The sequence below is a fragment of the Tenrec ecaudatus genome, chromosome 5, assembly GCF_050624435.1.
Source record: "Tenrec ecaudatus isolate mTenEca1 chromosome 5, mTenEca1.hap1, whole genome shotgun sequence".
Lineage (NCBI taxonomy): Eukaryota > Metazoa > Chordata > Mammalia > Afrosoricida > Tenrecidae > Tenrec > Tenrec ecaudatus.
In genome coordinates this window covers 32,910,558-32,932,129 of record NC_134534.1, presented here as the reverse complement: position 1 = coordinate 32,932,129, position 21,572 = coordinate 32,910,558, and the positions used below count along the sequence as shown (strand labels likewise).

At 41.4% G+C, this 21,572-nt stretch overlaps 1 protein-coding gene across 2 annotated transcripts in view; it reads left to right on the top strand.

The window, feature by feature from the left end:
* The window catches only part of ZFPM2 (zinc finger protein, FOG family member 2), a 513,834-nt gene that overhangs the window by 249,770 nt on the left and 242,492 nt on the right, over positions 1-21,572 (top strand). For both annotated transcript variants that reach the window (XM_075549373.1, XM_075549372.1), the window contains one exon: positions 12,141-12,259. In XM_075549373.1, the coding sequence (XP_075405488.1) occupies positions 12,141-12,259 (119 nt within the window). The remainder of the gene's footprint in view (positions 1-12,140; positions 12,260-21,572) is intronic.

The following is a 21,572-nucleotide window of genomic DNA, read 5'->3' as shown; positions in this document are numbered from 1 at the left end:
CTCTGTGCCTTCACAGTCCTGTTACTCCCTGGCTTGTACGGAAAGCTTTCAAAGTGGGGCTACTCTTTTTCCTATGTCATTTGTTCACTCGTCAACATCTCCTGCAATCCTTTGCTTCTCTGTGACTGTGACTCCCTCTTCCTTCCCCCAAATCATGTCCCCACTCACACACACAGCTTTCTAGAGACCTTCTGTGTGTAAGGCCCCACCCGTCCTAGGTTCCATCAAAGACTGAAAACGTTGACCAGTTAAGACATCTCAGTGTCTTTCCTTTCGTCATTGCACCTCCATCATGCCGCCATAATTAAAAATATTCTAGCCAATGATCGGTTTACGTAGGAAGACAGCAAGCCATCATGTGGGGAGCAGATGTCGGCAGTGACTGGTGACAAGTTCCATGGTGACCCAACCATCTTCTTCTGTGTCAATGCTCCTCCAGTGTGTATGAGACGGCACAGAATTTTAACAGTCCGTAAACAGAAAAGAAAAGTCGTCTCCTGAAATTAAGACCCTAAAGGTCCATTGAGCTCTCCGTGTCCTCTCAGAAGATCCTTGATAAATCATTCCTTCCTGCGCGCTCTTCCAGCAGGCGGTATGGGTTCAGTTCACCCCGTGTGTTGCCTTTGGCATTGTCTGGGTGAAAACACGCCTTCCCTGACAGTATACTGCGCACGCAGACACTTCTTTGGTCCTCCTGCTGGTAGACTGACTTTTGGCTGTGTTGCCCTCCACGGCTGTTGCCTGTGGCTACTGGCCAAGTCTGCTCACTCCCATGATGAGTCCTGCCTAATCACAGCTCCTGAAACGTCCTTTCCCTCTGTTTTTCAAGATTTAGATTAGGAAGTGGTAATTGGGTCAGCCTATGACAAAAGAGTGTTGGCTGGAAGGTCAGGGAGGTTCTGGCAGCACCGAGGTATACTGTGCCAGGTTTTTGGAGCAAGAGCGCGTTCACTCCCCCTGCTTCCTCCCAGCAGCTGAGAGGTCTCCAGTGACTGCAGCCCCTCCTTCCAATGACTTTTCCAAACATTAGCAAGAGTTAGTCAGATGAACAGCAAATATTTTCAGATACCTGGGATGAAATGTTTCTTCCTGTTTCATTGTTCACATAAATAGGCTATAGAACAAAGGGCAAACATAGGGCAATTTCTTTCTACCAACCCTGAATGTGATCCCTGGAGTCGAAGTTGATTATGTAGGAGACTATGTAGGTGAAAGGCTTTATCCTTATTTCAAGTTGTTGTGCTGCTTTTAAAAACGCCGTGAGTTTTCTACTTGACCATCGGATGCATTTCATTCTCCCTCGACACGCATTGTGTCTCTTGTCTTTCTCTGTCTTAAAGATGATAATTTGTTAGTTGTAAGGCCTTAAAACGAGAAAACAACCCAACTCAGTGTGTGAGTTTGCCATTTTGACAATGCTGTACCCTTCACGTGGATGACTTTTTAGAAGGTGTAGCCGAAGGGAACCGTGTGCATTCCTGAGAAATGCAGTGATTTCGCTTGTTGGAATGTTGTAGACAGTGCCTGTGTCTGGGGCTAGAGTATGTAGGCACTGAATGCACTCTGTGCAAAGGGAATGATTCTATTTTGCCACCACCATTATGTTATCTTTGCCAGTGCAATTACAAGCTAATTCAGGGCTCTTTGTGCTAGACTAATCGCTTCTGATTCGCTGCTGTCATCCAGTACCTCTTCAGGCACTTTTAATACTCTCTGCAGTGCCCCTAGCACTTACCAAGGGTGGGCATTTTTCTCTAAGTAGAGACTCATCTTTGGCAAATCATTAATGGAACATCAAAAAGATCCCATCTATTAGAGTTACATATGGCTAAGATCAGAATTATCAAATATCTCATGTTTCCCTTTCTTTTCTCTCTCTCTCTCTCTCTCTCTCTCTCTCTCTCTCTCTCTCTCTCTCTCTCTCTCTCTCCCTCTTTCTCTCTCTCTCTCTCTCTCTCTCTCTCTCTCTCTCTCTCTCTCTCTCTCTCTCTCTCCTTTCTTTCCTTTCTTATCCGCACAATAAATGTAGTTGTCAGCAGGATAAGTTCATGCACCGGATAAGGTCACAATTTCATTTAGTGACAACTTCCAACAGTACGAACTTACAAGGTTCGATTTATTAAAGAGTCAGAAAGGATAAGATCACGGCGTGGCCAGCCTGATTTATCAGGGTTTGACTGGAGGACTTGACTAGGGAATGTCATATTTCAAGTTTATGTTCAAAACTGTAGTTCAGTGAGTGTTGGGAGTGTATGACTCAAAAACTGAGAAGGGGAATTAGAGAAGCTATCCGTATAAGGGAGTCCGTGGCCACTGATCAAGAGTGATCGTTCCATGTGCCAAGTTATGCGTTAAAGAGATGGATCCATATGGTCTTATGTGTACAAATGACCCTTTCGACCCCAGGAGGGGGATGAAGCATGCTTCTATTAACTCTTGGGAGGCACCTGGAGGGGCAGGATGGCAGTTTGGCTCCGGAGATAATCATAAGTGAGAAGGATCATGCTGCTGTCTGGCAAGCACCTGTCAAATGGTGAAACCATCAAATACTGAGTGCTCTGCCATGCTTCAACCATGACTTTGAAAATGTACTGAGATTGTTGAACTCAGCCCGACTTCAGGGCTGTCCGTGTTTGATACCATGATGTATCATGTTTTCCCACCACAAAGAAAAAATACAAATATGACTTCTGACGCCATCGCCGTCTGCTAGAAGAAGTCCTGGTAAACACAGTGAGCTAATTTGTGTGACCTGCTTGAAAGTTTGGTAATATATTTAAAACCAAGTTCAAACCAGTCTAACGTCTATATCCAGCCAATGTAATGTGATCTTCTGTCACCTAATTTTCTTGCCAGCACGTCCTCCTTGGAAAGCTAAAACTAGAGTTAGGGGCTGTTCTGTGAATGAATACCAGGAACGTTTGTCATCAGCTTAATGCTGCATTCTCTCGATGATTCTAGAGAATGCTCAAAGACCCACAACTCACCGCGTCTGTCCTCTCATTCACATACTTTGCTTTTTAAAGAGTGTGCAGAAAAAGCTAGTGGAAAGAAAGAAAAACAATCGCTTGGTAACCCCATAACGGGCATCTCTAGCAATGTTCAGTATTTCCTTCCACCAGGAAATTCCCCTTATTTGAGCCAACAGGTGGATTGATATCTTAAAAGCTATGGGGTGGTTGGTACTGATTTCTGATGTATGTCTTTTTTTTTTAAGTGAAGCTATCACAAGCCTATGAGTAATCATGGACATTTAAAAATATTCATTATCAACCAGATAAGAGAAACAGCCCCCAGCACTAACAATATTATCTTTTACCAAAATTGATTAGTCCATCTTATGTGTCTCAAATATTTTGTGTAGATTTACCCAGCATGGTAAAGGCTTCTTTTTTGAAGAATGGCTACAAAAACATGAACTAGACAGAATAGAGATAGCTTTGTCCCCTCCCAGGCTACCCTCCCGTCCATTTTTCAGAGATGAGGTAATGTGCGTAATTGTAATTGAGTGCTGAGCAAATGAAATACATGATTACTGTAATACAAAGAGAAGAGACCTATTAAGGCAACTGTCTTTTGTCATAACAATCAACTTTCAATGGTGCTGCAATTGAGCCCTATGATCTTCTACACACCTTCAATCAACTATTCAATGTCACAAGCAATATGCATCCCACAGGAGGAACAACCACATAGGATCTGGCTGGTGGAGCCCGGGTGGTGGCGTTGTTATATGTTGGGCTGCGATCCGCATGGGCACCAGTTCAAATCCACCAGCAGCTCCACAGGCAAAAGACGGCCTTCTACTTCCATAAACAGTCTTAGAAACCCACAGGGGGTTGTTATCCGTCAGCATTGACTCCATGGCAGTGAGCTTGGTGTTTATGGTTTGGCAGATCAAGCAAGATGTTTATTATCCTGGGAGGTGAATGAAGTTAATAACGGAGATGCCTCGAAGGAATAAGTAAATGCAAACTATGTGGTATGTGACCTTTAATGCGGAGAGAAGATGAAGGGAAGTGATCTCAATTTGTCCACGAGTGTCGAGTGAAGCTTCTTGAAGGAGCAAAGCCGTGGGCCTGACTGCAACATTCACAGGATTCAGGAAGGCAGGTGGGCACATGGGGGGGTCAGCCAGGGAGTGGAGAAGTTTCCAGAAAAGTGATCGGAATACTGTTGGAAGAGCTGAGGAAGACATTGTGTCCCAATCAGGGCAAAGAACACCTGAAGAGAAGCAGAACATGAGCCCAGGGAGCGCTGCAGAGAGAGCGGATGGTGGTACTGGAACTCAGGGAATTGTGTCCATATTTGGGGTGGTCTTATGGGGCTAAGCTGGAGACTTTCACAAATGACTGACATGAGAAAAGTGACATCTTAATTAGTTTTTCCTGCCAGAGATTTGAAACCTGAATTGGAGCTGCAGTGAGAATCCAGTCTAGACCGGCTGGTCATCTAGGTCTGAGTTGATAAAAACCTGGAGAATGTTGATAAGAAAGGTGAATCCAAGAGCCTACCTGAAAGGAAGTCAAGTCAGAGCATGAGAAGTAATTTGGAAAAGGTGACAGAGATGGGATGTGAGTGAAGACACTTGTTGGGACGTAGCTCATGATGGAGGGATGTGGACATTCTCATAGCATGCCTCTGGGGGGTTTTGTTTTGTTTTTTAGTTAAGTAGTTGATATTCGTTTGGTATTTTGCATGGGCTATCTGAGTTCATCCTCACAGTAACAATGGAACAAAGTGTGGAGCAGTTGAGTTATTGGTATGGCGTTTTAATCTGTAGTCAAACACTCACCAAATGACTGCGTGGGGTATAGTGGTGGACGCAAAGGAGGTGTTGGAAGTTTTAACTTGGACATTGATAAGTTTTGCCAAGCCACAAAGTGAGCCATCTCATAAGTAGGACCAGATCAAAATTATGACCATTAAAAAGAGGACTCACCAGGCAGGGTGCGATGTAGCACTGATGAAGAATACAGCTTTCCTCCAGTTCCTATATGCTTCCTCCCCACCAACTACCATGATCCGAATTCTACCTTTTCTACCTTGCAGGACTGGATAGGGCAGAGGTTGTACACTGGTGCAGATAGGAGCTGGAGGCACAGGGAATCCAGGGTGGATGATACCTTCAGGACCAGTAGTGTGAGAGGCGATACTGGGAGGGTAGAAGGTGAGTGGGTTGGAAAGAGGGAACCAATTACAAGGATCTACATGTGACCTCCTCCCTGGGGGACGGACAACAGAAAAGGGGATGAAGGGAGACATCGGACAGGGCAAGATATGAAAAAAATAATAATTTATAAATTATCAAGGGCTCACAAGGGAGGGGGGAGCGGGGAAGGAGGGGGAAAAAGAGGACCTTATGCAAAAGGCTTAAGTGGAGAGCAAATGCTTTGAAAATGATTAGGGCAGGGAATGTGCAGATGTGCTTTATACAATTGATGTATATATATGTATGGATTGTGATAAGAGTTGTATGAGTCCCTACTAAAATGTTTTAAAAAAATAAAAAGAAGATTCACAACCTGAAGGTATCTTTTGGACGCCGAAGAGCTCTGTGCAGAGAGGTAGTGGCAGAAGTGCACAAGGAGCGAGAGACAGAGCTTCACAGTCAACTGAGCAACCTAAGCATGCTGTACAGGAGACTGTCATTCAAAGTTAGGTGTCCTTCAGACATGTTTAAGTGCTAACGGAGCTTTGTTACTTTAACCTCAGTTGTGTGTAGCCCAAGGACTAGAGAGGTGTGTGCCTCCTGGCATGAATAAGAAAAAATGCGAAGAACTGTATCCTTAACATTTCTGATCTTGAATTTGACTGAACCTGTGTACTTACTAATAAGCCCCATAATCATGGGCATTGTCTGTGTGTTCTCATTATAATGGAATAGCAAATCCAGCATAGAAATAGAGTGCTACAGAAGGGACTATTGGTGTTAGAAGAGGGGAAAGAAGATTGGAGGGTCGAGACATGTCTGCCTCTGCATCACAGCCTTGAATGCTGTTGGATTCTCCGCCTTTATCGGGTGGCTGAGTGAAATATGAGGTTTACACTACTGGAAAGAGTTATTGGCTTGGAAACCAACAGAGGCAGTTCCACTCTGTCCTCTTGGGTGTTTGTGAGTCAGAATCGACTCGATGGCAGTCAGAGTGTTTGGGTTTTGGACTGTATAGCCAGAGGTGGTCAGACCCACCCCCATACCATGCTAAGAAGAAGATAGAATTTTTATTTTGTGGATGCAGAAACCGGAGCTCAAAAGATGAAGTACCCTGCTCCAGTTCACGTTCCATTTTCTCTTTTCCCACTCAATTTTTGAACCCAATTCACTCCATGTTCTGACATCCCACTGTGCAAAAATCGTTTATTCCCAGAACATGGATGATCTTCAACTCTTCAGGGAAAGGTCCTAGTTTTAAAATATTTTCACCTGACTTGAATGATAACTTCGTGTTCAAATTCGCTACTACTTTCTAGACTTTCATGGTATTGTGTGTGTGTGTGTGTGTGTGATGTCGTTTGCAACTTCTAAATTTCCTCTATCAACTCTTTCATCGTTCTGCATTTTGAGAGATTCTAGGAATTATTTTCTTGGACTTATTTTATCACATTATGCTCTTCTAGTTTAAAAAGAAAAAAAACCTTTGGCTGATTACTACGTACCAGCTGATTTCAATTTCCAAAGAAATGCCAAACTTGAGTACCTGTTAAAGACCTTGCTTCGGAGCTTCCTGCTTCGCTCTGTTTGCTCACTAAAGTCCACTCTTGCTTTTATTTCAGCCATTTCAACATCAACATATTCAAACTCATTTCATTTTACTAGGACATCTTATTTTACCCTTTGTTCTCTGTCCACACCATGTATAACCATTGCCTTCTTTGCCTCCGGCAGCTGTATGGGTGTCATTCTCATATCGCCCCTTCCCTGGCTACCAGAATTCAAACTATCTATCACTCAATGCCTTGGCTTTCCCTGCCCAAGTCTGTGGATCCCATTTCCCACACTCCATTCAACTGCCAGCTTGTTTTGTCCATTGCTTTCTGCCCAACTCACTGCCTGGGAGACGTTCCACAGACATTTGAAAAAGACACCAGAGAGTGAACTAATGAATGAAGAAACCAAGGAATTAGAAATTACCTCTGATAAGAAGTGATTTTTTTTTCTGATTTCAAAATCTCTGATCTTTCCCAATCAGATTTTTCATTATGTGATAAAGTAGTTGTAGGGCCTGGATCTTAACCCGCCGACAAAGTTTATTCTGCCTTCTATTCTAAAATATCATATGTGGGGAGCGACTATCAGACGGCCAACCCCATGTACCAATGACAAACAGCAGGTTCAGAAAAGATCGAATGGAGCCAAGGCCATTTGGCTCGTTACTGAACAGAGTTGGGGCTAAAAGTTAATCTTCTTATTCTGACTGCAGTAATCGCTCCTCTCCTGCAGGACACCTATTAATCTTTGGGAATTTAAAAAAATATATCAGGATCTTAAGCAAAGCGTGGGGGAGGGGGCTTCAAAAAGTTGATGGGGAATTTTCATATCTTCCCGTTCTGTTTTTCCAGGAACATTTTAAATGTCTCTCATATTTAAGTATGTTTCTTTTTATACAAATCTTACTTCTCTTGCTCTCTATTATGTGTGCAGCGTTGGTAGTCTACAAATGTGTACTGTTTGAGATGTGCTTGTGATTTTCTAGAAAAGTTGTTATGAATAAATTAAAATTTTTACTTGGCTATTTCAGCAAGAGCAAGGATTTAGACCTCAAAATGACATCGTGATAAGCTAGAAAGGAGCCTTAGGGTAGAGCTGAGAAGACTGACTTGGTAGCTTAAAGTGTTACTGCACTTTCTGCTGTACTCAGGTTTAGGAGCTCATAAAGTTTTATTTATTTATTTTTAAGTGTTTTGGTTGGCTCTGAGTCAGATGCAGGTCAATGGCAGTGGGCAGGGGTTTTGGTGTTTCGAAGAATTTTATTGTGTGATCAAAGACACCTTCAAACTTTGGAAATATTTGAGTATCGCTATATGATCTGCTTTAAATTCGTGGGGTTTAATCCATTAAAAGATAGATCTGCTTGTAAAGTCACAGGAGTCACTGTTTCATTGAGTATGAATCCTTTTCAGATTTACCAAAAAAAAAAAAAAAAATGCCAGTGCCCAAACAGGAGACTGAGCTACTTCTCTAAAAGCGGTTTCAGAGTTTCTCCTGATGCTTCTAGTCCTGTTAATTGATGACATGACTGGTTTTGTTTGTGCGTCTAGATAAGCAAATTATTTTTCGATTTAACTTTTTGTAACGAATAGCAATATAAAAAAGAGAATAACGTTCTTGACATTGAGCAGAGGGATTGATTTTCATGTTAGACTTAAATGGTACATTGTGAAGAATGTGGTTGAAATACAAAGAAATATGGTGGCAAAGAAAAAGTGCGAAGCACTTTTACTGGGTATAAAAATATTTGATTACACAGGAAACTGCAAGTGTGTATACAATGAAGATCATTGTGCCGTTGATTCTTTTTAAATTTTTTCTGTTGTGATAAAACATATGTAACGTGAAAGAGCTGAACAAGTGTCAATATATAATTCAGTAAAGTTTATGACCTTAGCAGAGTGCTGCTGGTTAAAGGTTTCCATCTCCCCCACAGAACTCAGAGCCCTGGTGGTAGTGTGAGCTATTTGTGGTGCTGCTCGTTAGCAGTTAAAAACCACCAGCCACTCCTGGGGGAAAGACCTAAAGGTAGGCAGTCTCAGAAACCCACAGGGAAGTCCTGCTCCGCCCTATCAGTTGCTGTGAGTTAGCAATGCTTGGTAAAAAAAAGGAATGTTTCTGTCTCTATGCTTTTGCCTGGTCTAAATATCTAATACAGCAGAGCCATGCTATAGTTGCCCTCTTTTTTCTTGCTTATTTTACACAGCACAGTGTTTTTAAGGTTCAACCATATTGTAGCACATACAAGAACACTTGTGTTCTTTCTGCCTTTTCGCTGTTGCCAGTATGCAAGTGTCTGTTTACATGAGTAAACAAGTATCTGTTTACATAAGTATACAAGTGTCTTTGAGTTGCTGCTTTTAATCCCTTTGAGTACATACCCCCCACTTCTCATGAACTTTCTTTACTTTGGTTTCTTCCTTCCTCCTCTCTCCCACCTCTGTTTTACTGCCTGTGACTTGGAATATCATTGTGGTTTTTATTTCACTTCCCTGTTGACTAATAATACGTAGAGCATCTTTTCATGTGCTTATCGGTCATTGGTTTATCATCTTTGGAGAAATGTCTATTTAAATCCTTTGCCCATTTAAAAAAAATAAAGAAGGTTGGGTTGCTTGTCTTTTGTTGTTGAGTTGTAAGAGTTCTTTACGCACTGTGGAGATGAAATTCTTGCATTGATAATAGGCTTTTTACAGTGTATTTTTGGGGCAATGCCTGCCACTTTCCGACCCTTAGTGAGCCCAAGATAAGCAGAGATGAGTGTCTTGTATCAGTCCTACAGGCAGCTACCAAACAAGTTAGAAGCATTTTTAAAAAATGCAATACTTTGTGAATAAGGTGTTTATTGTCCCCTCCCTCCAGAACCATGGCTCAGGGTCGCTAACTGGAAACAGACTTGCCACAGAGCTTTGCTTCTCATTTTGAAGTTGCCTTTTTCTCAGCAGTCACTGGGTTAATGTAAACCCCAGCCTGTTTCAGAGTTCTGACACAAACTGGTCCTTGCTGTGTCTGCTGGCTCTTTGATGTTTTGTGAGGACACAGGGTTGCCTGCCCAGCCACCTCACAGCCGTGCTCCCCACTGCCTCCTTTGCACATCATCTTTAGATTGTTAGCTGTGCCCTAAATTTGAGGATGTGTCTACTTCGGGGTCTCTGATGTGAGTGAATGAATCAAAATGATCCTGCGTGGGTGAAGAACAAACATTTCCAGTGGCAGATCTCAGAAAGAGGGTCTGTCATTCTACATACAGAACATGAGTCTTTGCTGCTCCATCCTTTCTGAACTGAATAAACTTCCAGGTTGGGTATTGAGCATAAATGTGCTGTTGGATGGAAGTCTTCTGCTTCTAAAAATACCCTGTAGAAACTGCAACCTACAGAATCATTCTGGGTCTGTTTTCCGGGCTCATGATCCACTTTAGCTACTGAAACACGAGAACACACACACACACACACACACACGCCGCTCCATCAGTTTTGATGTCCTTCCCGTTGGGAGAGGACAGAAGTGTGAGGATTAGGAGTACTGAAGAGTAGGCATTGAATGGAAAATTTCAACTGCGAACATGAACTTTTTATTTCAATTGCATCTTCCATTGTCAGACTAAACTCTGATTCAGGGACAGATAAGTGTATGTTTAGTAATTTAACAAACTGTAAATTTAATACAATTGAACACTTTAGCCATGTGACCAGATGTAATCATTGTAGACTATTTTAGCTGCCTATACGATTATATGTTTACTTTGATGTTGGTTTTCGACATAAGCACAAACAATGAAAAGTAATACTTGACATTTTCACTATTAAAGGAAGGTGAAACAAATGCAGAGCAATAAAGAAGAGATATAATTGAACTCCGGGTGATGGCGTTGCTCGCTAAACCAGCAAGATTGAATCTGTGTATTTAAGAATACTTACTGATGTGAAAGAAGCTAAAGCCAGATTAAGGCCATTTAATTTCAAAATAAGTTTCTTTCCCTAACTTACATCATTTAGAAAAAGCTAACGGAATGCATTATGTTCTACTTAGGCTTTTTCTCAGCTTTTTATTCTGTCCATTTAGATTCTTTTCCTGTAGACGCTCCTGTATGCTACTAAGCGGGTTAAGAAGATATATCATTAAAATAAAACATTGCATTATGAAGGTAATATTTTAAAGTATTAAACTTGTGACTGGGTAGAACAGCAGTATGTTAGGACATAAAGGGAATAGCTTTTATTATTTAAAGAGGAAACCTAAAATTCTCACTGCCATTGAGTCTATGCCAACTCATAGTGATCTTACAAGACAGTGTAGAACTGTCCCCCAGAGGTTCCAAGACTATCACCTTGGACTGTCATGGTAGCAGACTGTCACCTCTTTCTCTTGTAGGGAGACTGGTGGGCTCGGGACCACTGGCTGCCAGTGCTTTAACCACTGTGATACCTGAGCTCCCTTTTGAGAAACAAACAAACAAACAAACAAACAAACAACAAGCCTAAATTCACTGCCATCGCAAGGAGTTTGACTCACAACAACTTGAGGCAGTTTTTGAGACAGTAGATATGGATGAGAGTTGTTGATGTCATCTTCCACCCTGGGATGGTCCAGTGAGTTTGAATCAAAGACCCTGCCTCTAGAAGCCCCGCATCTAACCCACAGCACCAGAGAGAGAGGCTCCAAATCCTGGTTAAGGTTGCTGTCTGTTTATTCCAAACAAGATTTAGGATAGTGGCCTTGCTCTGAATATTTGAAGACCCTCTTGAGCCAGTGTATCATTTGTTGTTGTTGTTGTTTACTTGTTGATTCATTTCTTAGGCAAGTGCTTGATGAATTCTTACTCGATGCCCAGGTGTTCACTGTCTTGGCTTCAGTTTTTTCTGTTCACGATCTCAGAGTACTATTTCGTAGGAAAGGGAAGACCATCCTATTGGCTGTTTCTTGGAGTGTTTATGTCCAAATCTTAATGGTATCATAGAACTCTACCTAAATATCAAAATAAGCGCAAGCTGTGTCTCCTCATTCTTTATTTTGAGCAAGCTTATAGATGCTTTATCCATTCAAAATAGAAATGTGAGCAAATTAACCAAATCATGTTCAAAACCATTACTGTTTTTTCATTGTTGTTTGGTTGTTTTTTCCCTTGAGATGTTAAGCAACTCTCAGAGGTTGCTGCCCGATTTTTAGATCCATTGGTGATCAAAGGGAGTACCAATGTTAACCCTAAGACCCCCTGTATTTCGGGCTGCATTTGAATCCAATGTGAAGGATTAGGTTTGTTTGACTCTGAGGATCAGGGAAATCGGTTGTTGTACAGACAGGCCTAATTAATTTTCTTTACTGGAGTCCTGAGGATGCTGTGCAGGTGAAACAGACGCTCATGAAGAGATGGCTGTGGGTAGGGCACAAGTGAAAGTACTCAGATGCCTCTTGTCTCCATTGTCTTCAGGAGAGCTGGAAGTGGTTCAAAGAGATGGAGAACGCAAAATCCAGAGTCGGCAGCAGCTTCCCGTGGGGACAACGTGGGGACCTTTCGCCGGGAAGATGGACCTGAACAATAACTCCTTGGTATGTGGATACGCTGAGACACCAGACTCATAGTGTTTTGTCATAGCTCACAAATTATCTTTGCTTGCTTCTCTGTGAAATCACGGAAAAATGACCGTTTGTTTTTGCTTTTTCATGGACTGCAAAACTTGGATTTTTTCCAAGTGGTTTGTCTCTGACAGTAATGCACACGGAATTTAGCAGGAAACAGGTTAATCATGCTAAATGGTTGTTTAGTAAGGTAATTTATAAGGTTATTGCTTTATCAGCTTAGCCAGACTAATACTGTTCACATTTAATAACATATACAATTGCCTTTATTTTTGCGACGACACAAATTAATTGTCATACATTACAGGTTTACACAAAGAACAAGAGGTAAACAACTTTGTTATTCCTTGGCACTACTATCTGTTCCTTTAAGAGAGAGGATGAAGGATCAGCATTGTAATGGTTGTTGTTAACTTATTCTGCAATTCAAGTTCTGAGATCCCGGAAGTCTAGCTTTATAGTAAGACATACGGACTAGACATTGACTATATTTTTAAAAAACGGGTTGTCTGTTTATATTTCATTTCTTACTATTTCTTCAGCAAATCGCCACAAACGTAGTGTCTTCAGACAGCACAAACGTGTGGCATCACAAGTATTCTGCCTGCCATAAACAGAAAATTAGTCTCCTTGCCTAACCCAAGCTGTCCACAGGGCCGAGTTTCTTTCTGGACTGTAGTCTAAAGAATTCATTTTTTTTTCTTTTATAGTTTTCAGAGACTGGTGTTGTGGGTAATGCTTTTCGCTTCTAACCACAAGGTCACCAGTTCTAAATCACCAGCCTCTCCATGGGGTAACACAATGAGGCTTTCTACGCCCATACGAGTTAGAGTCTCCAGAACATACAGGGCACACTCTAGCAGGTGCTAGAGGGTCGCTATGAGTCAGAATTGACTTGTGAACAGTGAATGAGTAAGGTGGCAGGAGGGGGGCTGCTTGAATTCCTTTTCTCCTGCCCCATCACATCATGGAAGGTGAGGATGTCTGCCTGTTTGGGAAAGCCTAATTTGGCTTCCTTTTGAGTCAGAATTGACTCTGGCAGTGAGTTTGGGGTTTGGGGTCCCATTTAGAAGCCAGCAATGGCCATTCCAGTCTTTCTGAGACTAATCACTGCCTCTTCTGCCTTCTTCTTCCAAATTTAATGACACTGATGATTACATTGGGCTCACCTGGATATTTCAAACTAATCTCTCTGCTTTAAAATCGGCTTAATTTCATCTGTTGCCTGAATGTGCACATCGGTGGGAGGTCCTTATTCTGCCTATCTCATGGGCTCCCTCTACTACTTAGAATTAACACACACACACACACACACACACACATGTCAACTAAGAGTGATAACCCAGAGGATAAGACTTGCACATATAATATATTATATTCTCTAGAAAACAGAAATTTTAAGATATGTATATGTGTATATGAATGAATACATATGTAGGGATTTGTAATATATATGTGTATTCATTTCCACTGAAGGCCCTTCGCTTCAAATTTTGATATATGAAAAATCTCTTGGCTTCTGCTGAGGGACTTGGCCTCCCATAGTAATCCCACACCCAGCCCACTGCCTGCCAGTGGATTCCATCCCATGGACTACCCTCTATTTCATAGTTTCTCAAACTTATTTGACCTACTACCTACTTTTCAAAAAAATTACTCAATATCTGGCAATTAAAAATGTTTGCACTATAGCCCGTAATCCAGGGTAAAGTGTTGGCATAAGTGTTTTCAACCACCCCTGGATGGTTCCAGCCCTTACCCCCCCCCCCTCCACAGCAGATAGTCCCCCCAGCTTGGGGAACATTCTCTATAGGGTTTCTAGGCAGTAAATCTTTACAGAGACAGATTCCCTCCTCTACCTTCCACCAAGTGGTTGGCGGTTTCAAACCACCAACCTTGTAGATGGCAACCCAGCGCTTAACCTACTGTGTCACTAGACAACCACGCAGGGAAATAAAAACCCCGGAGGGGTTCTGACAGATGTACAGTGACATCACGCTATTTCTTTGTGCTGGCTCCTGGAGGAAACTAACCTGGATCTCCTACTGTTTACCGTTATGTTGGTTCAAGTAAATATAACGATTGGAACAATTAGAAAACGCAAACCACAGGTGAGATTTTAGTGTTCTACATGTCGCTTCCTAAGTCCATATATTTTTTGCATAAAAGGCTAAGGGAAGGGATTTCCCATTTAAAGATGGAGCAAGTGGAGTTGAGAGTCCAGGTAAACACTTATTCGTGTAGGTCCTTTGATTCTAAGTGGTTCCTGTTGCAACTTTGTGCAGGGCGTACAGTGTAAGCCCCAAGCACTGCAGGGTTGGCTGGCTGACTGTTGTTGTTATTCTGTTGATTTGTTTGAGAAAATGATATTAACTGTCTTGCTTACTCAAGCCAGTGAGTTGCTGGGAAAGCAGGTCCATTGTCAAACATCACAAGGGGTGGGTGGGGGGATGGTCTATTTGTTGTTTTACACTGATGCAGGAGTGGGGTGGACTTTAAGCCCTAAAACTCATAAACATTCTCATTGTTCACTAGCAATCAACATAACTTTCCGTCATTGTTTTTCTGATGGTTCCTCCTGTTACTGGGCCTGAGAGAGTTTACCTTTCCCTACTCCCCGGAGCATGGTTTCTGTAGTTACATTGTCATTTTGGTTTAATTTCTATATGAGCTGTTTAATTGAACATTTTAGACATTCCAGCCCTTGCTGAATTGTTATATTTAGTTGGATATGGTTTCATCTTTACATTTCATAAAATTTCTACTTAGTATTGAGTTTTAAAATCCAAGATTTGTGATGTTCTCTGTGAAGCTAGAAAACATTTTCTTATGTAATTAGAATTAGTTGAAAGTATTTCATGAAAGTTTTAGTGCACAGAAAATATATTTCTATTTTCGGTGTGCTAATAAAACAGACAATATAGATAAACAATTATGGTAGCATTAGTAAATTTTAGTCAGGTTTATTTATTGTGGAGTATGATATAGTGCCAGTGAAGTAATGCTTCTTAAGAAATAGATTAATACTGTGTAATAAACCAAAGTCATTCTCCTCCCTCATTATACTCTCCATATTGAAATTGATGTTTTGTTCACTTGGTCTAATACCTTTTCTCCCATCCACTATTCATACTCTAAAAGCTCTGTGGAAAATAAACCTATTTGCTAAATTTTAATTTTTCACTAAAATGATTTTCTATTTTTTTTAACAAATGACCACTCTTTCTTTTTTGTTTTTCAATGCTCATAAACCACTCAAATGGTTTTAGTTTTTCAATTACGAAATGTTAACATAAGAACATTTGAGAATTTCAGATATTATTTGAGGTATATAAATACTCTCCTTGGTGTATCAATTGTAGATAAAGAAGACAAAATAAAACAAGAACAAAACCACTGCCATTGAGTCAATTATGACTCACTATGCCCACGTAGCACAAAGTAGGTTTGCTCCCCTGGGTTTCTGAGAATATGAACTTTTATTTTTCTTCATCAAGTGGCCAGTGAGTTTGAACCACAGACCTTGTGTTTAGGAGCTGAGCTCAACACACCGAGCCACCAGTTTTAACTAAGTTGTAAAACTTAGTTGCTTTTCAGAATTTATATTTGAAAATAGCTTTCCATGAAATAGCTTTCCTTTCGCCGAATTCATGTTCAATGTCATGCTACTCAATGCACTACTGCACTGCTTCTTTTGCTCCTCCTGGCACTTGGCTAACATGCTGTGCTGTGGTTCATGTATGGAAACCATGCACAAAGTGAGAAGTGGATTAGTTCATTCAATCCTCACAAATACTTTGTGAATTGGGTTCTGTTTCATACTGTACTTTAAAGATGAGAAACTAAAGGTATAAAAACAAAGTAAGTGAATCCTTTGCACAATGACCTTTAAACTCCAGAATCTGCAATTCTACAAGATGGAACCCCACTGCCAACAAGTGGATTCCTACGTTCTTTAGAGCAGCTGGGGGGTTGGAACCAGCAAACTCGTGGTGAGGCAGTCCGACGCGTTCCCAACAGCACTGCCAACAGTACCCTCCCTACAAGATGACCCTTATTTTCTCCGTCACGTCTGTACCATAATTTGAAAAGATTTGTTGTTTTTCTTAGTCATGATACCATAACAAGGGATGCCTTCATAATGAATTCCAAGTTCATAAAATCCTCTGGGTAAAAATATACAATTATTAGAAACATGATTTTTTTTGTCCTTTAGGCAAAATACTTGTCATAATACTTCTTAGACTGATCATTTAAGAGATAATTCTAAGGGGTTCTGCTATTTCATTACATTTCTTATAATCTGGGCCATACTTTAATATTTATTTGTATATTAGGATCCATCTTCTTGATGATGCAGGTCTACATTATGCTAGCCTTGCTTTACCAAAACTTTAATTGCATTTGGAATTCACATACTTAAAAAAAAATCCCATGTTTTCCAACCAAAGTAATGTTACTCAGCTCAGACTCATGGCATTGGCTCAGGAGATTCAACACACTCATTAATCCAACAGAGTAATTAATTGTGTCACCATGCCAGATGTCACATCCTTTTTATATCTTTCAAGTTTCCATCTTGAAATTCATTAGCAATATGCCACCTTCTGCGGGAGGCCTTTGCAGACCAAGCATCTACATTTAGCTCTCCAGAAGTAGAGACTAGATTGAATCACCAAGCAAACTGAAGGAAAGTCGTTCTAGAAATTATGTAGGAGGCCGGTGGTGCTGCGGTTGTATGTTGGGCTGCAAATCGAGAGATTCGTGGTTCGAACACCTGCTGCTCCACAGGAGACACATTGGACAGTCCTTGATGCTTTCAAGATATACAATGTCTAGGGGCAGCTCTGCTCTGTCCTATACGGTTGCTACGAGTCACAATTCACCTTGATCCTAATGATTTGGGGCGGGGAGGTTGTTGTTGTTTAGTAATCATATCTAACATGCTGAACCTAGAAATAAAGTATCTTTTGCATACAACACCTCTTTGTCTTGGTAGGTGCTTCAGACTTGAAAGGTTTCACACTAGGCAGCCGGATAGTAGTTAATACTTCATTGGACCAAATCTAGGTCAACGTGATTTACATGTTTTATGCATCATTGATTAATTCTTCCACAGCCCTTTGAAAAGAGAATGGGTTTCTCTTTTGTTATAGAGGAGGAAACTGCTTCTTCAGCAAGTTAAATAACTAGCCCAAGGCCACATTGTTTACACTCAGACAGCCTGACGCCACAACGCATGTTGTACCAATACTACCTAAGAGATGTCATCTGTCTGTGTAACCAACAAATACCAGCTAGTGTCCGTCGCTCGTAGAAGTGACTTATTAAATTTTAACGAGTTTTAAATTGAAAAGATATCCCAAAGTCAGCTATAGACTTTGTTTGGGGGGATATTATATGGCAATGTTTTCCTCTAGCGCCAAAGACTCCCAAGGTTTGTGTTGCAGTTTGAACGGATGCCTAGTTAGTAGCTCTCTTTGTTAAATGTTGTCCGTTCAAATTCACCAGCTACTCTGCAGGGGGATGGTGAGACTGAGAGCTCCCACAAAGATTTCCAGGCCTGTTCTCTCCTACAGGGTCACTACGGGTCAGACTCAGCTGTGCCCATGAGGAAGCACTGCCCTATCCCAGCATCTTCTCTCAATGCTGAGGAGTAATTGGTGTAAGTGCTCTTACGGTGGCAAAAGCTTGGTACTTTTTAAAGTAATTCCTTGGGAATATCAAAGAACCACTGAGAGGAAGACACTTTAAAAAATCTTTTTAAGATGTAGTTAATACCTGCTTTAGAAGTTCCTAGATTCTCTTTTTTAAAAAAAATCATTTTATTGGGGCTCGTACAACTCTTATCACAATCCATATATCCACCCATTGTGTGCCAAGCACATTTGAACATTGCTCCCCTCATCCTTCCAAAACATTTGCTTTCTGCTTGAGCCCTAGGTATCAGTTCCACATTTTCTCCCTCCTTCCCCATTCCCCACTCCCTCTTGAACACTTGATAATTTATAAATTATTAGTATTTTGTCATATCTTACACTGTCCAGTGTCTCCCTTCACCCACTTTTCTGTTGTCCATCCCCCAGGGAGGAGGTTATATGTAGGTCCTTGTAATCGGTTCCCCCTTTCTATCTAAAACCTTTTGAAATTTGCTCCACATTCTTCAGAACAGTCATCCTTATAATTCACAAAATTTCTAGTACTCCTGTCTTTGGTATGTGTTTAATAAGGATCGGTCCGTGAGGATGAGTGAAATGGAAATGGCATTTTCCCTTGTGTTTTGGGATGTGTCAACTGTCAGAAACTAAAGCATCCGAGAGGATTCAGCTAACTGCAAGAGTCGTGTCACAAAATGTGAAGTTCATGGCAAAATGGAATGAAAGGTGATGAATTTTTTCCTAGGAATTTTTGGAAGAACTCCTACTCATTGTCAACTTGTTAAACGCAAGCACTGGGACCCGGTACAGAGTATTCTCATTATGGATGCTGTTCCATCAGACTTGAACCTTGCTTGATTCCTCCTGGGGATTTGTAGCAGTGGATTCTATAAAAAAGAAATATATGGAAAATGCATATAACGTCCAAACTTTTCAAGCATAATAGTATCGTTCTATAATCCAGGTGTTAAATGACATCTTAAAAATCTCAGAGACTGTAAGAGCTCCCAATAAAATGATTTAAAAAAAACCTCAGAGAAATGAGGCTGAGGACAGAATTAGAGAGTCCTGATCCTCACCGTAGGGGGAACAGTTAGGGTTATTAGATGGCCTTATTTCTCCTTTTCCAGTTCTTCCCTTCCCTCTGATTCCATTCATTCCCAATGTCTTCAGGTTTCCTATTTGCACACGCTCTGTTGTGACTGCTGCTGTTGTTGGAAGGTCCCATCGTGCCGGCTCCAGCCCATGGCGGCCCTAGGAAAAAGAGAGCAGATCAGTGCCCTCCCTGTGCCAGCCTCACAATGGTTCCTATGCATCAGGCCCTGGTTGCAGCCATAGTGTCAAACCATCTTGCTGGGGCCCTTCCTCTTTTTCTCTGCCCCTCAATTTTATACTCTGCCTTGCAAACTTAGATCGAACCTTCTCAGCATTCCCAACATGCAACACTGCCTCTAAAGTATAATAACAAAGTAGCTGTAAAAGAAATATCTAGATTGTTGTTGAGATTCCAGAGGACAGATTTTTTTTTTAACTTTTAAAATTGTATTTCTAATTTGATGTACTGGCGCATTGGTGATTTGGTCAGTGACAGATGGCAGAAGTTGGTTGGTAAATATCTTCAGTTTCCTCACCTTTAACACTGGTGGTTAGCACATAAGTTTGAATAATTATATTAGCTGGTCTTCAGGGAGTATGAATATTAGCCTTTAATTGACAGCTTTGTACTTCAAGATAAATCAAGAAATGTTCTTTGTGACAATGACTGCGACACAGTTTGTTTAATTTGTCATTCTTGACATGCTAGTAGACCATATGACTGTCCATTAAAAATGGCCTCTCAGTCCATTTCAGCTCATTAATGCCTAGCATAGCAATCTGTAGGCATTCCAATTCATTTTTGACAACTTTCCGTTTTTCTAGAGTCATACTCTGTACTTTCCACATCAGGGTTATTAATGGATGTTGCAACAGTTTCTTTTCTGCAACCTTTCTCTATATTTATTTGGTCTGTGTGCTGAGAACATAATATGAGAAGCTGGACAATATGAAGAAGAATACAGCATCAAGCCTGTAGAAGACTCACTAACACCTTGCGTGCTGAAAATAAAGAGGATTTAAAAAACGTAATTTGAATTACACTTCAATATAAAGAAAGTTAAAATCCTCCCAAGACTAGTAAATAACATTATGATAAATAGAGAAAAATCTAGTGTCAAGGATTTCATTTTACTGAGGTCCACAATCAAGGCCTGTGGAAGCAACAGTCAAGAAATTTTCTTTAATTATGTAATTTTGTTTGAGGCGTGGCTTATTTTGGGGGGAGGGGAATTCCCATCTCTTTTCAGGGATGTTGGCATTGTGAGTGTAATCCTCCATGATCATAATCACTTTTCCTGCCCTCCGAAGACCATGCTTTCCTGCTTCTCATTTCTCTCTCGGGTCTGTGCCCTTTCAAGTTTGACTGTGCGTGTTTCCCCAGGCGCTTCTGCTCTGTCAGCTCCTCTCTCTCTCTCTGTTCCTGGTGCCTCCAGGAGCTTATCCACTTCAAAGCTCCAGCTACTCATTTCCCAATGACATTTAGATATAAACGTGGCTAACCTCGGCTTCCTCCCCATTCTCTAATAGCACAATTCAACCCTGTTGCCATTCTTTTCCACCCTCTTTCTTCATCACAGTCACAGTCACGGAGGAGTTTACGGTTGAGTGAACAGATGTTCTCCCTAATCGCTCTGACATAACTTTGGGGACCTCTGAATCTAGAGCTCGACTCCTCCTTGCTCCTTACCTGCCTTTGTGGGAAGTGCACCCCAGTGGTTAGCCCATGCTGTTGTTGTCGCCCTTTGTTTGTCTTGGTTTTCGTTGTTGTTTTTTCCTTGCCTGTTCCCCTCTCCTCTAATAATCCCATTTACTCACATTGTCACTGCCCGGCTTTCTCCTTCCCGCCTCTTACTGACTGCCCTGCTGGGTTCTGGTTCCTCATAGAGTCACAGCCATCTCCCAAGTTTGTCCCTTCGCCTCGGGCAGTCCAGTGGATAACTCCTATGTCCTTACGCTCTGGTCTTCAATGCAGTTGAATCCTCCACCAGTGGGTCCAGGCTTTGGGTAGCATTCGTCTGGTACTTCTTTTTGCTTTCTCCTTTCTTCTTCACCTTGTGACGCAAGACACCCCTAGCCCCTAGTGTAGTTTAAAAGGGCCTCCGTGGTTCTAATACCATCCCGAAATCCCCACGGTGCTCTGAGTGGACTATTTTTCCCATACCTCTGTCCATTTGACCTTGGTATTTTATCTTTCTGGAAATCCCAGGGCTCCCCCGCTTTATCATACTAACTTCAGTTATCACATAGAAATTCACTTCAAGGTCACTTCCAACTCCCCTGAGGCCTGCAGTCTGAAATAGATGGCTACTTCCCACACACTGTCATGAGGGCCCAGGTTGGCTAGAGGAAGAATAGGTATCTTATCGTTATGAGTTGATGTCTGTTTCCTCAGCAGACTGGGTACTTCTTGTCTCTGCTATCTTTGCCTCCTTCCTACCTAGAACAGTGCCTGGTGCGTAGTAAGAGCTCAATAAATAACCTTTGCATGAACGAATAAGTTGGTCCGTTCCCTTCGCTGGCCACCAATC